The following is a 17,314-nucleotide window of genomic DNA, read 5'->3' on the forward strand; positions in this document are numbered from 1 at the left end:
ATTCTTAAAACAGAAGCACAGCCATTACAATATTGCATCCATGTGTCTTGAGCATTAGGCTGTAGCTTGCCATTTTATAGCATAAAGTGAGTTTTTAGTATATAGGTTATATTGTAATATGCAGCTTTGCAGCACAAATTTGTTGTTGTTAATAGGGTTTTAGCAATGTACTTCAGCTGAGAAAACTAGTAAGTCTTTGCTTCATAGAAATAACTTGAAACTATTAGAAGTTTGGCTTTTTTCTCACTAATGTGATCACTAGTCAAAATACTTCAATTAAGAATTTAGTAATTAACATAATAGAAAAAAATTAAAAGCTGTGTTTATTTTCCAGTCTTATTCTGTGGCATGTGGCAGTGGTATTTTCTCAACCATAATTTTTGGTCCAGGTATTTCTATCTTCTCCTTTCCCTTGTAGTTTGAATAAACAGTGTGGCTCAATTTATAGTGCTGGATAAGATGGATTGGTGTCTTCATTCTTGGAGATATTAAAAACTGGACTGAACATGGTCCTGGGCAACCTGATCTAGTTGACTCTGCTTTGAGCAGGCGGTTGGATGAGGCGATCTCCAGAGGTCCCTTCCAACCTCAGCTAGTCTATGATTTCATAATTCAGGTTCATAGCAGTTAAGAAATAAGCTTATAAGATTTCAGAGGTAATCTTGGGTCAATGCAAATTTGTGTAAATTAAATCAGGTTGGTCCTTAAGCACTTAAAATAATATAAATCCACAAGTCCCCCCCAAAAGAAATTGTTTCTTTAAGAAATCATATTTGTATTCCGTGTGAATGCCCAGCAGGCATAAATTGACGATTCATGTCATGCTATGCTTTGATAAATATTATATTGCTGTGGTCTCCAGTTTTTAGCAAAATAAAATCATTTGTGCATTGGATGTGTAGGTTTACATTTAAGACCACTGATTGAAAGACTTGGTAACATTTGCATACAGGAGGTACTTCCTTTGAAGACTCTCAACAATGACATCTTGTGCTCCTTTGCAGAGATAAAATGCTTGTGTGAATTGAGTGTGCAGAAACTTGCACATGCAAAATGTGATTTGCAGCTGTGTTTATAAGTCAAGTGTCTGAAAATTTTATTGGAGTGTGTCAATAGAGATCCTGCTCTGAGAACATGTGCATTACATGTGCATAAGCTTAGTCCTCCAAGTTCAATATGCGAACTCTGGTCTCCTGTACTTATATTGAAGCATTTTAAAGGGAAGAGTGACTGTGACCTGCCGCGCTCTTTGGATACCTTCACTGATGGAGAATGCCAGAAGATATTGACTATTTTAACTGGATCTTGAAAGAAAATCTCAAGTGCTGCCTATAGAGGGAGGGGCTCAAGGGCAACCTTGCATAAGACCATGCTGCTATTGCCTTCTACTGAATGTAAATGTACTAATTCTAGAAAAAAAAAACAAAATTTCTTCCAACATGCATCTGGCATAGTCTTCACTCCCATAGGAGCAGTGATTGAAAAGAGATAAAGGGAAGCTGTTGTTTTCTTCCTAGAGCTTGGATTTGATCGTGGGTGTATACCTGTGCATTTTGTCCAAATACAAAAGATGAAGTGCGAACATTTGAATATTGCAGAGGTGGAAGCTGTTAAGTACCTTAGACTGAAAGATATTGTGTGATGAAACATTAAGGCTGTGTATGACAGCATCTTACACTGGCAGGATTGTAGCTTGCCCTGGTTTTGACTGGAAAGAAAGGGTGTGTAAATCCATAAAGCTAAGCTGATATTACCATGACATGACATGTTTTGGCATGGCTGAAACTCCTTTGCTGACTTGTAGCATGGAATTGCCGTCCTCTGAAATACCAAGAGTTCACACACATAATGAATGTGAAACAGCAGCGAATATATTGCCTGGTATGCTTGGCAAAAAGGAAGCCAATAACAGGAAACAATTCTATTCCTCTAACTTAATTTGGAAAAGCTGTGATGGATTCTGCAAGTAATTTAATTTTTTTTTTTTCCTCCCCTCTATGTTCTTAATTGTCTGTCTTCTTGGTCTGTATTGACACTGAAATCGTTGCTCCTGACACAGCCACATCTTCTCTCAGGGCCTTTCTTTCTCCAGAGAGTCACACTGGTAAAATGTTTTGCTGGATGTGTGAACATTAGGAGTGGTGCTATCAGATCACTTTTCCTGAGAAAGCTGTGTTATTTTGTTTTTTTTTTTTTTTCTTTAAGTTCTTTGTCTTTTATAGCATTTCTATATAGATACTGATGATGCAAAGTAATGGAGTTAAGTATCTCACACAGCTTAAAGATAACAGTATTTCCTCCCACTTTCCTTTATTTGCTCTCATGTTTTGCAAGCAAACTGAGGGTTTGGGTTTTTTTTTTTTTACCATTCCGTTTTATCTAGTAAAATGCATGCCAGTGATAGCAGGACCAGTTATCATAAGAAATCATCAGTAATTACCTGGTATTTATATCAGTTTTCTTTTGGGGTTTGGATGATATTTGGGTTCTATCCTTTTGTTGCTACTGTATTTCATTCCCTTCGTAATAGCAGACTAGCATGAAAAGTTCTTAGGTGAAGTAAAGGCAAGGGGCAAAAGTGACATACTGAAATTTGAATGCTTGGCAATCCCCTCTGTCTTACTTGCCAGACCTTGGTTTTCATCCTCTGATACTCTTCCCTGAAATCTTCATTCAAGACTCCTTGTCTGAGGACAGATAATATTTTTCTTCCTTTTTATAGTACGAATGATTGTTCTCAGTGTTTTATTGCTTGTTTTCACTATGTTTTCAATTAAATGTGGGCTTCAGTAAAAGATTCCATTAAATGCTGCATTTTAAATATATCTTTTTTTGAAACACAATGCTGAAAACCACTTTGTGCTTTTAGTTGTGTAGCTTACTTGGATGTTGGTAGAAGGTGCATGCTTGTTGTCTAATGCATTATAACCAACACCACATTGAGAATGAAGCGTTTTTGGTTTTCCCCTTAAGAAAGAATTTTTGAGAAAATTGATACCCCTAAGCAAGTTAGTATGCTTAGAAAGAAGAGATATTTTATACCTGCCACTGAGAAGTAGTCTTCTGATCAAAATTGCACTGAACATTCAATTGCAATTTTCAATTGCATTGAAAAAAATTTTCACTTTATAATAATATTTCTTATGCTGACTTGGATATGGCCAAGTATGTAATATTTGGAAATATGATTATGTAGTACGCAGTTCTTATCTTTGAAATTTCTTGAGCATATCCTGAATATAAAAGTGGCATGATAAATGCAAATAAGAAAATAAACCCCCATTTTAATGCTATAGGACAGTAAAAACAAAATAGAGAGTTTTAGCAAATAGTTTTTTGATTTGAAGCCCTTGAGGAAGCCCTTTGCTAAACTTTTGTTTTCTTTTGTAAGTCGTGTCTTTAACCCATTTAAAATTCAGGCTTGATCTGAGTAATAAGAAAGGATGATGAAAAGGTATTTTAAAATTTTAAGGAGCCACATCTCATTTTAAATGAAAGTGATAAAAAGAAAAAAAGCATATACTGGCAACTGCTTTGAAATGTAGTGATATGGCTCGCATGAATGCCTGCAGTCTCCGGTACAGAGCAGGCCAGAGTACACACAGTATTCTCTAACATCGTTTCCAAGATCCTCTGGAAACAAAATGAATCTTTTCAAATGTATTCACAACTATATGTGAAGGAGCTTGTATTTCAAGGTAAATGTTGGGATAATCATCCTCAGGAGAAAGGTTTTAATAAAGAAAATGCTCCAAGAATTCAAGAACATGGAAAGATATGCTGTATCATAACGAAATACTGGGAAAATGAAAGGTTAGTAGGGAAATGTAACAATATGAAAGAAAATTAGTATATATGTATATTTGTAGTTGAGAACGACAAGCGTAGGATATAATTTAGCCTTGGTGAACATTCAAAAATAGCGTGTATATGGAAGGTGGTTCAGGTTGCCTCATGGTGATGGTATTTAGAGTACATCTTCAACTCTTTGGTTTCTAGATCTTAATCTGTTTAGGATCCAAAGTAGCCTTAGTGACACAGGGGGAGGGACACTGTTTTGCCTCACTTCTGTCACCTCATTACAGTCATGAGGTGCCAAACTGGCTGCACTATAAGCCTTGCTTGTAGCGCTTGTAAAACGTTTATGTAGTAGATCATGAAATAAATGCTTCCCTGATATACAGGGATATATACACAAGCTAACCTTGAACGAAACAAATGCAGATTTAGTAAGCTGTTCTTTGTTTGATAGTTGCCTGGCTAGATTTGTGTCTTCCTAAAGTATGAATTAGGTTTTATTGGTACATATAATGCATGAGTATGCTGAAGGAAGGTTCATGTGATTAATATCACATGATATTAATCATGTGAAATGTTTGAATGTTTGAATGTTTGAAATTTGTCTTCCTGGTTGGGATCTTGGAGCAATAATGTATTTATTCAACATTAGAGTGATGGTAGTCTAAAGTAGATTAAGCTAAGCATGAACTTTTTTTCACTCTCATTTCTCTGATTTTTTTTCCTCATTGGTTTTCTTTTTAAATAAATATAAAACTTCTTCAAATGCAATCAAAAATTTATTTCCATTAGGAGATAAAGCATTGCAGATTTCATTATAAACAGAGACTTCAGGGACAAAAGGCTGCATGTTCATGCTTTGTTTTTGAAAGTTTTGTCCTGCAGTATTCAGTTGAAGTATTTATTTGAAGTATTAGTCTGGATTTAAGGGAAATTTCTATCAAGGCAAGAGCAGAAAAAGCTAACATTTATAGTTTCATTTTTTAGGGGCAAGAAAATAAGCTTGTTTAAGTTTTATTTAGTGATGGTCTCATTTCAAGTGGAACAACTGATATGTATGGATTAGGTTCTGACAGACCAAATACTCAATTGCGGCATAGTGTTTTACACCTGAGAGGGATTAGCTTCCTGAGTGTGTAGTCTGTCAACTTTGTGATGGTTTCAGCTTCTCTCTGTCCCAACCATCTTGTTATCATTTGTGTCTGAACTATTTGTGCTGTTAAGACAAAGAAGAATTTAAATATTTTTAACAAGAAACAGGCTCTTATAGAACAAACATAGCTTTAATTAATTATCTAAACACCTTTGTATTTCTAAGTTTACTTTATATGTTCACCTGATGTCTGTCTATTTATATGTAATTTTCCACAGGTATATTCTACTAATGAGTCTTCAGGATCGAAATGAAAAGCTTTTCTACAAAGTACTGAGTTCTGACATTGAAAGGTTCATGCCTATTGTTTATACTCCCACTGTGGGACTGGCTTGCCAACAATATGGTTTAGCATTTCGGAGGCCAAGGTATGTAAGTTTATATTTCAAATAAAAGTAATTGTATCTTATTTTCCTCTTGGCAGATTTCTGCGGGGGTTTTCTAACATAGCTGAACGTAAGCCAAAACTGCAATAATTGAGATAATTCAAACTACACTTTTTGGTCTGCATTAAACAATAATTTGTATTGCATTAACAGGGCAAATGGTTGTTTTAATTGCATTAAAACATGGGTACATTTTTAATCTCATTAACTGACTCTTTTTGAATCCTAGCTGCACGTTACAAGACCAGAGAAGAACGGATCTTTAGTCTTAGATTTGTTGTAGCAACCTGAAGTGCATAGACTTTTACCTGTATAAATATTTATATTATAGGTATTTTATATATAAATATATAAAAACAATATATATATACAAACTAAGGATGCATTATATATGTACCTACAGGCATCTTAAAAATAATCAATAATCATCAAAAGTGCCTATCTCACTGCTTAATAATTTGTTGTTTCATAGGTTGGTTACTGGAATGCTTTTATTCTGCATACAGTGTCTGTATTTATAGAGTGATGATGAAGTGGTATGAAAGAAGGGTAGATGCTTCTGTTTCCCTCTGCCCCTTGAACATCAGCCCACAGAGTCTGAAATTTATGGCGGCTGCTGTTTGAGAACCTTGTGTGCCTGCAAGTGCAAACTGGAACAACACTTTGGAGCCTTCTGTACAGTTTTCTGGCAAAGGAAGAGATAAATGAGCTGTATGTGCATAGCTCTGTTAACAGAAATAGGTTTTTTACAGTCAAGGCATTGATCGAAAATAAGAAGCTTGCAAGATTAAAGGGAACAAATGACTGCTCACAAATTCTTCAGCAGGAAGTATTTGAGGGAGAAGACTTATGGCTTGAAGGTTTTGTTGTTGTTAATGTAAAAATCATTTTGGCCTTGTGACTGACAGGATGAGTCAGGACCATCTGGCCATACACATTAAAAAGTTCAAAAAGACCTCAAGAATGCTTACTTAAACCTGTTAAACGATCTGTGGCTTTTAGGTGCCTCCCCTAGCAAAAAAAGTCATCTCCTTTTTTCCCCTCAGTATTTACCACCATGGTGATTTTACTGGCCTTCCAGGAAGTGCTGAATGTGTCTGGAAATTAAGTCTTTGCCTAAGCTGGTCTCATTGCCCCTTGTTTTCATATCCATTGCTGTATAGGATATTGCAGAAGGAGCACCTCTTGCCCATGCATATACTTTTCGCTTTCTCCCCAAACCTTTGGAGCATCTGTGGAGAAAAAAAAAACGTGTTAAGTTAGTCAACAGTTCATCTGAGTGTCAGTCTGCAACTGGTGAGAAACAGCTTGCAACAGCAATGGAAACAACCCACCAACCCCCTTCAGAGATTTTCAGACTCCTGAACTCCATTCTTCAGTCTGATCCTAAGCACACTCAAGACATGGAGAAAAACTGATTTGGGAGGTGGTGACAGGGAGAGGAAACATTTCAACTTTTTGCCTTTCTTTTTTATTTGGTGGAATTTTTATCTGTGGTGGACTTAGAAAGATGCCCTAAATCTTTCTCCTCTAGATATTAAGACTAGAATCCTGGTTCGCATTGCTCTGTCATGAATAAATGTAAGGATCTGTATAGTTAACGAAACTAATTATACTATAGATATGCAGTTAGCGCAGAAATACGGGGAAACAAGAAGTTATGAGTTCTTCACTATGCAACTAAGCTGCTCTTTAACCTCTCCTATAATCAGAATTGAGTAGGCTCTAAAACTTTATGGATTTGTTTGAATCATTAATGTATGTCATCACAAGCTTATATTTTATTTTCCTTTTAGCTTCAAATATGATATAAAAAGCTTTCAAAAGCAAGGCATAATAGCAGTAGTACATACATTGTGCGAGCCTTGGAATAGCAAGCTGAACTTTCTCAACTCATCAGATGACTGCAGTATAAACCTACTAGTAAATAAATAACATTATACTAACTTCCTATGTTCCCCATGGTTTTTCCTCTGTTCTACTTTTAAAAGTTTGTTTTTCTGGCACATGGATAGCGAACTTCTATTCTGATGATATATTTAGCTATTCTGCACAACGGCAGTGGTGATCCAAGCGCTTGTTGAGCATCCTCATATTTGTATGTTCTTAAAAGTATGATTTTATTTACCAATATTAGAACGGAGTCTCATATTTTTAGTAAAAAAAAAGTGTTAGTTTCTTTATGGAAAATGAGCAAATTCAAGGCAGATTATACTACTTAGATAGCTTATCTCCCTTATCATTTAACTTAAAAATGTATAGCTTTATAGGACATTCCATAATTTGGCATTTCACACCGTTTTTCACTGCAGTTGAACTGCTAATGAGTGAAATATGTTTTAAACAATATTAAATCATGTTTTAACTGATGTGTCTTTTGGTATTCAGTTGTTGTATCCTCGAGCTAGTGAAGTCAGCCTTGGCTATATTCATCTGTCTGCTGCTTCTCCAGCTACATGTATGCTTTATATATGTGACTGACTGTCTGGGGAGATGTATAACATATTTATAAAAGTCTGTTTTATTTCTAGTCCTGCTGAATTGCCTCACTACTTTCAAATAAGTGTTTTAATGACCCATTTAAGTAAAGATGGCTGAAAACACATGCAATCTTCTTCTGCCTAATAAGGATCTCATAAATAATTTTATTCTTAAGAACAAAATGTCATCTCCTGAGTCAGATGTTTACTCTTCCCTGTAAAATTTTCAATTGTTACGTTCTTGTTATCTCACTACCTGCTCTCATCTTCCAACACAGCTGATGCCAGTGTTCATTAGAGGTCTGAAAGGAAAGGACTGTAAAGATTTTCCCCTTTGATAGACTCTTTGCTGCTTAAGAAATAACGTTGTGATCTTCCGCTGTGCTCTGTTACAGAGATCTGTTTTTTCTAAGAAAACCCTTTTCTAAATTATTCCAAAACCAACTGTGCAAAGCAATCATTTTCATTTGGCTTGAAATTATATTCTAGAGTTTCTCATTTAGCATTAAGTGTTATATACCAGCATCCCTCATAAATGGCACCCTCCATGAGCTGAACTTGCAGGGAAGAAAAGAAACCAACATTTAATTTAACATACAGAAGGAGAAAAAAATATAAAATTTAGTCCAGACTATACATTCTCATGGTTTTTTATTAGTTGATTTTTTTTCAGTTGTTACAATTCAGGAAAAAAGTATGATCTTATCATACCTTAAAAGAAAGGTCTTATCTGTAAGAACTGTGTGTATCTGTTTTATGCTGACTCATATCGAAATGCTGTCTTTACTGATATGTGAATGTTTTTCTTCCAGAATGTTTTTATTTCAGAAAATTTCTATTACTGTATCTTCCCACAGCTCAGAAGATGTTTGATATTTCATAGTTAAACAAAGATCCTATTAGGAACAGACTTGTTTATATAGGTAAATAAGTAAAAATTACCCAATTGCTGCAAATCATATTTATCACACTGGACGCTGCAAGGACTTCTTATTATTTAGTTTAAATCTGTAAGTTGTTTTTTTTTTTTTTTATTCGGTTCGATTTCTTTATGTTGTGAACTGAATTTGAAGACCCTAGCTCACAAGTTATGTCATAAGGCAAGGAATAATGAAAATTAATTTAGACTTAAAAAGTAGGTGTCTTGTGGGATTATTAAATGAGATCATCTTCTGTGACTCCCTGACGTGTTTTTAGAAGACTATATGGGCTCACATGATGAGCTTACAGTTACAGAAGGACACTGTGGCTCAGGCGAGATATTTTTCATCCTGAAGCAGTATTTTGCAACTATAGAATAAACATTTGTGGCTGACCAGCTGATTAAGCAACATTTCTCAAGAGAACCAGCTGCAAAGTAACTTGACTCACTGGTTTGAAGCTCATCTGGATAATTGACAGTTGTTTGTAAAATTAAAACTCAAAATTGCATTACTCGCTGTGAATAGTCAGCTTAAAATTCACCAGTTTAATGAATAAGAGTGTTATTCTAGAAATAAACAGTACAGATCTGATAGCAGACCTGTAACGTGCCTACCTACACCACATAGTTACAGAAAAATAATTTAGAAGACCAGTTTTTCTGCTCTTCCTCACAATCACTGAGAAGGATGAGGGAGGAAAGAGGCTCCTCCAGGGGGTAGCTCAGAGAAGGAATTTGGACCTGTACAGATAAAAGCTTTAAAGGCTTATGCTGGGAATGTAATGGAGTTGTGGTTTTATTGCAGCGGTCATGCTATCGTTAAGGGCATTATCTGAGAACCTCTATTAGGTCACTTTTTCATGCAGAGTTTCTATCTATAATTTAAAAATAAATTCTTAAAGTAAAAAATTCTTCGTTGCACAAAGCGTGTACATACATATGACAACTTTTGCTGACTTACCAAGAAACAGTCTATTTCTATAAACGGATTTCTAAAATATAACAGTTCTTTCAGTTGCTTTATTCATCCAAAAAGAATAAATATGGGAAAGTTCAATGGAAATTTCCTCTAAGAATCCAAAATCAACTTTTTACGTCATATAGAGAACACCCATGAGTTTAAGGTTCTGGTGTAAACTCAGCATTCAGAGGGGAGGAAAAATTGCCAAGTATTGCTATGCTGAAGACTTTGGATGTTGTTAAAATGTTAGGTGACTGTTTATGTATTTCCATTCCTAGAAGGAAAAGCCATTTCGAACAGAATATGAAGAAAGCAAGCCCTGGTAACTATTGCAGCCACACAGGCATGGCAAAGTTCCTCTGAAATAACTTCCCGATGCAGTCACACACTGTCAAGCTGACTAGGAGCCATTTTTAAAGCAGCTATATTGAAACTGATGCTGCATATTGAAGATACAGATGCAGTCTCTTAAAGGCAAAGTATGTCAGCCTTAGCTTTGAAGTTTTTTCTTTTTTTTTTTTTCCATATAGGAGCAGATCTTGTTTGGCAAAGTGTTGTCACAGTTTTCTATAATAATTCTTTCAACTCTCTTTTTTTTTTTTGTTTTCCTTCCTCATAAATGACTAGACAGAGCATGTGTAGAGGTTTCTTATTCACCCCAAGTCTAAGCAAGATTACATTTTCAATTGACTTTTAATAAGTATTTTAAAAACGTGTTTAGCTCTTTTAAAATTTTTAGAGAGCACTTGGAATGTTATTAACAGTCTTTAATACCAACTTTTCAGAAGGCAATTTATCATGCTAAATACTCAGTTAACAAGTGCTGATATTATACCAGATTGCCTCCTCACTGAAGTGTGTGACTGACTCAGCACATACAAATTTGAGATCCGTTCCTTTCCTCATATTCCTCAAAGGGAATCTATTTATTTACATTAATTGTATGTATTTACGTTTACAATGGTTCAGAGCACTTTATTGAATGCAAATGCTGCAAGTACGAGTTCTTTTTTTTGTTGACATAGTAATGTTTACATATTGAGATTGTCAACTGCAAGAGAGCATCACTTGTTTTATAAAGAAGATGAATTAGAGAATAGGAAAATATTTATTTCCTGTGACAGAACTTACAAAATATTAGACCTTGGCGGCAGAAGTTGCAATCTGTTTGCCAGCACAAGGTGAATCCTGCAGTACATTTAATTTTATTTTTTTTTTGTAGTTTTTAATAAGGCTTTCACTGGAGTCTGGATTTTTCTTCTTAATTCCATTGGATGCCTTTGACATCCAAGTCTCTTCAGAAACCAGATTTGGCTTACAGGAGGCCAAAAACTTGTCAAGTACTCCTGGATCACATGAGCAAAGAAAGTTCAGTTCCTGGTGCTTCTTTGTGACTGTCTCATCCTCAGATATGTGGTATTTTCTGGATTGAGACCAGAGGGTCTGAATTCATTTGACCTAACTTCTTCACCAGTATTAACTGCCCCCTTAGATTTTTTCAGCACATCTAGATGTTTTTGTCCCAGGCAAAAAAGATGTATATGTTTTTAGAGACCTTATTAATCTGATTGTTACTATGGATAATTATCTTAATACCTTCATTTAGTTAAAACTGATTATTGCGTAACATAAAATTATATGAAAAGATATAACAAAGCAATAGTTTCAGAGTTATTTTTCCTAGTATTTTTTCTCTGAAAACTGCACAATTTTCATCTGGAAGTGAAAAAAAGAAAGTATGGGTTTTTTTAAAGCAATCTCTTGTAAGGGCTTGATCGTTAGGGCACTCTCTGAAATCAAAATGTGTTGCAATAAAGACATAAAATACAGCAAAATTCTGCTTTGAAAATAGCCTATTGGAGTTCCATTCTCCCACAGGTACTGGTGTGGGCTGGGTGTATTAACGACATGGCTCAGGTGGCAAGCTATTCTGTAACATTACAACAGATAATTAGCATAGCTGTAATATTTCTTCTAATTTTAGACAATCTTTCTCTTACTGACTTCAAAAGCCTGATGATGATGGCAGTTGCAGCCCCTCACCAAGCACTTTTGTACTAATGTTGGTTTGTCATTTTCAATTTTGTCTCTTGTGAAGATGACAACACTTGACACTCTCCAGTCAGCTTTTGGTCTTGTTTTTTGTATAGCCTTTCCATTGAATTCAAGCACCATGATGTCTCGTGACACCCAGTAATTCTACTTTTTGGCATGATTCTGATCTGCTCTGTTACCTTCATCAAGCTAAAACTTAGCTTAGCATGCTTCCTCAGCTCCAAAGCAAGGATAATAGATTCTTCTAGCATCACATTCGCCCTGCTCTGAAAAGTTGGAAAAGGAGAATTGGCACAGCTTGAGAGTGTTGAATTCCTCTCTTCTCCTAGACTGTCTTCTAGACACATACTACACTGGATTGTGCCCAAGGTGTATTCAACTTGGTCTGTCAGCATCCAGTAATGCTGGGGAAGGTGTGAGAATCTTGCACAGAAAATGTCAGTTGGCCTCATGTGATCTTAGAGTGATCTGTAAATGCTAAGCCAATTTCTCATTTGAAGAAATAGTTGAATGAAAAAGGTTGTATCTTGATTTTGAAAATATTAGGATATTCATTAGGTTATATGTACATAGTCATCTGGTCTGTCTTGAACTGTGTTAAATTCATAGCTTTTGGTAATATTTTGGCAAAAAGTTTCACCAGTGTGAATTTTTCTTTTTTTACTAAACTTGCACCTTAGAATAAAATCACAAATTATTAGCCTATTCTAAACTGGGAATATATTGTCCTGACCTAGCACTATGGAATACAGTGGCCTCAATGTGGTGTTATTTTTTGTGTCTACTTGGTGCTTGCCTGCAGGTGTTACATATGGCGACAGTGGAAGGATGTTATTTGCAGAAGTCACGCTTTGACCTATTCTTTCATTTAGTCTTTTGTGAGTTTACCTATTGTTAGCCTCTTCCTACTCTCAGGAGCTGCATAGATGGTTTCTTGGGCAGGTAATCTTCTAGGGACTTCGAGGTCATAAAAGCAGCTTTGTCCTAAAACACATCACAAGCATGGAATTTCTGTCTTTCAGACCTAAGTCCGTACGTCTTGATGGTGCATTGGTCTGTTTTTCCTGGAGGGAGTACATCTGGGCTGTGAGCAGGAGGAAATGAGGCCATCCGTATTCAAAACATGACTCTCAAAGTGTTTGGCAGCAGTCAGTGTTTAGTCATTTTCTTTCCCCTCTTAGCACAGTCTTCTGTGGAAGACTGCTAGCAAGCTTCAGGGCCGTTCTACAACACCATCCTTGGTGGTTTCTGTGCAAGAGTGCCAAAATTATCATGCGAGCTATACCTGTCTGTTTCCATCTCCACTTTACACCATGCTGGATATTTGCAGGGGATCCATGTCCTCATTTGGTTTGTAGTGTTGTTTTTTACACTTTTCCACCGTCTCTTGTGTGAGATTAGAACAGAAAGTTCGCCCTCTTCCACAGATTTGGAGGACTCAAATTTATCTTTTCAAGGGCATCTGCACTCTGAGCCAATGGGAACTTATGTGTCTATGGGTTTTGGCATATAATGATTATCTTTCTCACTGTGCATCCTACTGAGAGAGTCTTCTGAAACAAAGACATTTCTTACTGATGCTTTTCACCACATGTGAAGGACAGTTTGCGTGACTGTTATTGTGTTTGTTAGACCCTTCTCATTTGTTTTGTTAAAACAGTCGTCTCGTGGATCTACGTGCAGAAAACTGAGCAGAAAGTACATGATCCCAAGTTAAATGTCTTTACTCTGACTAATCTTTTTTCTCTAGTGCCAATAGCACATAAAAGGTAGGCTATATCCTTTTCAACAAATAAACTGTATCATTGCCTTCTAAAAATAGTGATACTCTTTTGGCAAGTTACTGTTTCATATCAATAATTAGGACTTGTACCAATATATAACCATGTCACTCTTTGATGTCTTCCTTTTTTTCTGAATTTTTAGGGAGATTTTGACTCTACACCAGCCCACAATACTGCCTTCTGGTTACAAGCTTCCAGATTTCCCAAAGTAGTACAGTCCTTAATGAAATGAACTTTAAGGGTAGAGATTTTATTTAGTTTTCACACCTCTTCTTGGCTAGAGACTTGTGAGCAATGCTAAAGCATCAGGTAATACGGTATGGGAGAGGTCTACTCATTGGCTCTGTCCTACTCTGTTCAAGCAATATTTATCTACCAAAATTTTCCCCTCATGAAACAGCCTCTGTCAACCTGCCAGATTTATACGGCCCCCTAATTGTCAACATTGTTTGGCCCCCAAAGCAAACCTTTTAAGGGTTACTTGCTTCAATAAAAGAGCCATAACTTCTCTTAGTTCAAAACCTTTTCAAGGACAGACTATCAAATCCCACACAATGTCTGCAAATGGATGTTACTTTATCTTTACCTCTTCTGGAAAATGATAGATATTGTTGCCACCCTTCCGGACTGAGGGGCTTTTGACAGCCCTGAAGTTGTGGCCTGCAGATGACAACAGCTTGCATATCAGTGGACTGGAATTCTGCACCATCCTAGCACTCATTTAGGACAACACAGACAACTGACAGCTTGTGCCACATGAACATGTGGCATCAGCCTTTAGAACAGCAACTTGAATTTTCAGATTTGCTTATCCAGAGAGTGGGAGTCCCTTTGTGGGTGATCCTAGTGATGTCAGATCCTCTAAGACAGTGCTCAAAGCGAGACATAGCACTGACACTGGTGGCTCCAGCATACAGCAGGTGACAATTTTGGTTTTAAGATCTGAATCCCTTGTCTTGGAGACTCGAACTTTTTTGCTGTTAATGAGCTTCAGTATATTGATGTCAGCTTCTCACCAAAGCATCTCAAACTCCCGTCGTTTTGAATGGCTTTCATGGAGAGAACAGATCATTTTAATCTTTAGGAGCATACTTAGTAATAATAAATGTATTTCTGCCATCAGTCTCAGTTGCCCCATATTTTGCTCCTGGACTCTGGCCACCACATCACTGTCTATGACATATACGCTAGTTTACTCCTAGGCTTCTCTCCAGAGCAATGCAACTGATTTACTGCAGGAGGTGAGGTAAATCTTTCAGTGCAGCCAAATGCAACCAGAAACCATAAAGTTAGAAACTGCTTTATCTGTGTCTCCACAGATGGCCTGTTTTTTTGGTGAAAAGAGGTTAGGAAGTGAGGAGAAGCCACAGCTTATTTATTGATCCTGTTGTGCACACCTTCAGTGTCAGGCATGCTTAGTCTTTTAGACTGACTGACAGATCCTTTTAGAAGACTTACATGTTACTTTGTGGTGTGCTGAGACAACCAAGGGACTCTCTTTTGTCAAAGAGCGACAACAATTGCACAGATGTTATGAAGTAGTTAAAATGGAATCACTTTCTATCAATAAGTGTTCATTGCACAACTTGAGTCAGCTGATGGTTCTCAACTTAAGCAGCAGCTGTGGCTTCTTTGCTGAGTCAGTACTAATGGTTATTTAACATTTATGCTGAATTTGCTGTTCCTGAGGAGTTACAGAGTTGGTTTTGCATTTTGGATGGCAGTCCCTCAGTTTTCATGAAAGTGGCTATTCTGAAACCCTCCTAGAAGAGGTAACCCTCCCCCAGGACGAGCACTGCAGGAATTGCTTAGTAGGGTGCATTAATATATGGAGAAGAACTTAAAGGAAGAAGCTGCTTTTCTGTGGCTGTTAGCTGTTCTTGGAATGTGAAATGTGTACACACCTGTGAGTGACACAGAACTAATTTCTCTTCTACTACTTGGGAAGACTGCACGTTTAGAAGACTGGTGTCTGAATTTGTGAAAATATTTACTTTGTAGCCAGCTATAGTGTGAGGGTTTTAAGATCTCGGTGTTTTTGAGCTCACGAGGTGCAGGGATGAGAAAGAGCGAGACCCGGGCACTTGACCCAAACTGGCCAACAGGAGTGTTTCATACCATGAATATCACATTCACTGTAAATTAGAAAGTTTGCTGCGAAGTTTGCTCTCCCTTCCTGGATGGTTGTGATCCTGAGAAAATCGTGCCCCGGTGCTGGACCCCTGAGCCCTTCCCTTCCTCCCGAAGCTGTAGTGCTCGCAGTGTCTGACATTTGCTGTCCGCTGCTGGGAGTGCATAGCTTCCTACTGATAGAATGGACTGAGTATAATCTGTACATATTCTGTATTGGTATTGGGATCAATATTGGTTCTTTAGTGCTATTAATGTTAATTATCTAATCTAGGGCTAATCTAATAGCCCTTCCATGTGCTATTTAAACTTGCAATTCATTGCTTTAGAAGTACTAAGAAAAAGGTGTGTGCCTTTTTCTCCCTTCTGAGGTCTATGCTGTGGAAAGGAAAGGGCTTACATATCATGAATGGGATAAAACAAAAAAGGTATTACTGCATGTGTTTGCAAATAGGTATCACCAGCAGTAGGGATGCATGCGTAGGCACCGTCAGCATGTTGCAGTGAACTAGTACATGTGATTGATAAGCATTTAGTGTGAGGGTTTTTTGATACTGAGATCTTCTTAAAGATAGAGGAATCCTGCTCTCTGCCTCGATGCAGAGTTTTATCCAAGTCCCCAGTAATTCCCATTGCTATCTCCTGATGTTGCAAAATGAGGTACCAGTAGTATTTCAAATGAGACACCAGTGACTTAGAAACATTACAGGGCTTTATTAGCTCATTCTGTATATATCCCAGCTCACGTCCAGAGGATGTTCTCCTTTAGGGGTTTGCTTACACTGGAATTTCTCCAGCTCTCGTTTTCTGTACATTTGTTGCACGTCCTTCAGCACCACCCATATCCACTGCTTACACATTCAGCAACTTCTCTGTTCAAAAAATACTCTCATTACTCAGCAGTCCAACATTGTCTCATTGTTATATTTCCAATACAAGATATAGTAGGTTTAAAAAAAAAACAGTCGGTTATTCCTGTAACTGTACTTGGTGAAGTCCAAAAGAGGATGGAAGAACTCCAGCAAAATCACTCTAACTTTGCAGTAGTTTGGATACTCTGACATCGTTGTTTTCTGTCTCTGTCTAGAAACTTCCCAAATAGATAGGGTAAATAGGCCTTAAAATGGAAAATTGAAAGAGAAGAGAAGACATAAAGAATTTCAGCCTTTAAGAGCATAACAGTGGGATGACTGTGTGTTTTAATATATCTTGAGTTTCTCTATATTTACAGCTAGATGCTTTTAGTCTGGGAGACTTTTACATGCTGCTTTTGAGACAGCCACATGCCCCTGCTGATGCAAGGCTTCTGGAAAAGGCAAGAGACAAAAATTTAGGGATAGAAATAAACTCTTTTATTTCTGGCATGGCATTTCCATCCTTTTTAGCAAAGTTCTATAGCTTTATACAACTGTTTTCTTATGTGCGCTGTTCAATAAAAAGTGTCAGCACTGTGAATTATAATAAACTTAAACATAAATAGACTAGGTCATAATAACCTTACCAAATCTATTGTAACGTAGCATTAACATAGTGTAATTTGCAGTTGGGTGGAGAAAGGTTAGTGAGGCATCTGTCAGCCTGACCACTGCTCTCTGAGTTAAGTGGTGGCATCACAAGTCAGTTCTGCTTTGTATAAGGACCGTCT

At 36.9% G+C, this 17,314-nt stretch overlaps 1 protein-coding gene across 1 annotated transcript in view; it reads left to right on the forward strand.

The window, feature by feature from the left end:
* The window catches only part of ME1 (malic enzyme 1), a 191,418-nt gene that overhangs the window by 51,619 nt on the left and 122,485 nt on the right, over window positions 1-17,314 (forward strand). Inside the window, exon 3 of the mRNA XM_082480516.1 lies at window positions 5,170-5,319. Coding sequence (XP_082336642.1) covers window positions 5,170-5,319 — 150 coding nt within the window. The remainder of the gene's footprint in view (window positions 1-5,169; window positions 5,320-17,314) is intronic.

This window comes from Vanellus vanellus, assembly GCF_965231255.1.
Source record: "Vanellus vanellus genome assembly, chromosome: 3".
NCBI classification, from domain to species: Eukaryota; Metazoa; Chordata; class Aves; order Charadriiformes; family Charadriidae; genus Vanellus; species Vanellus vanellus.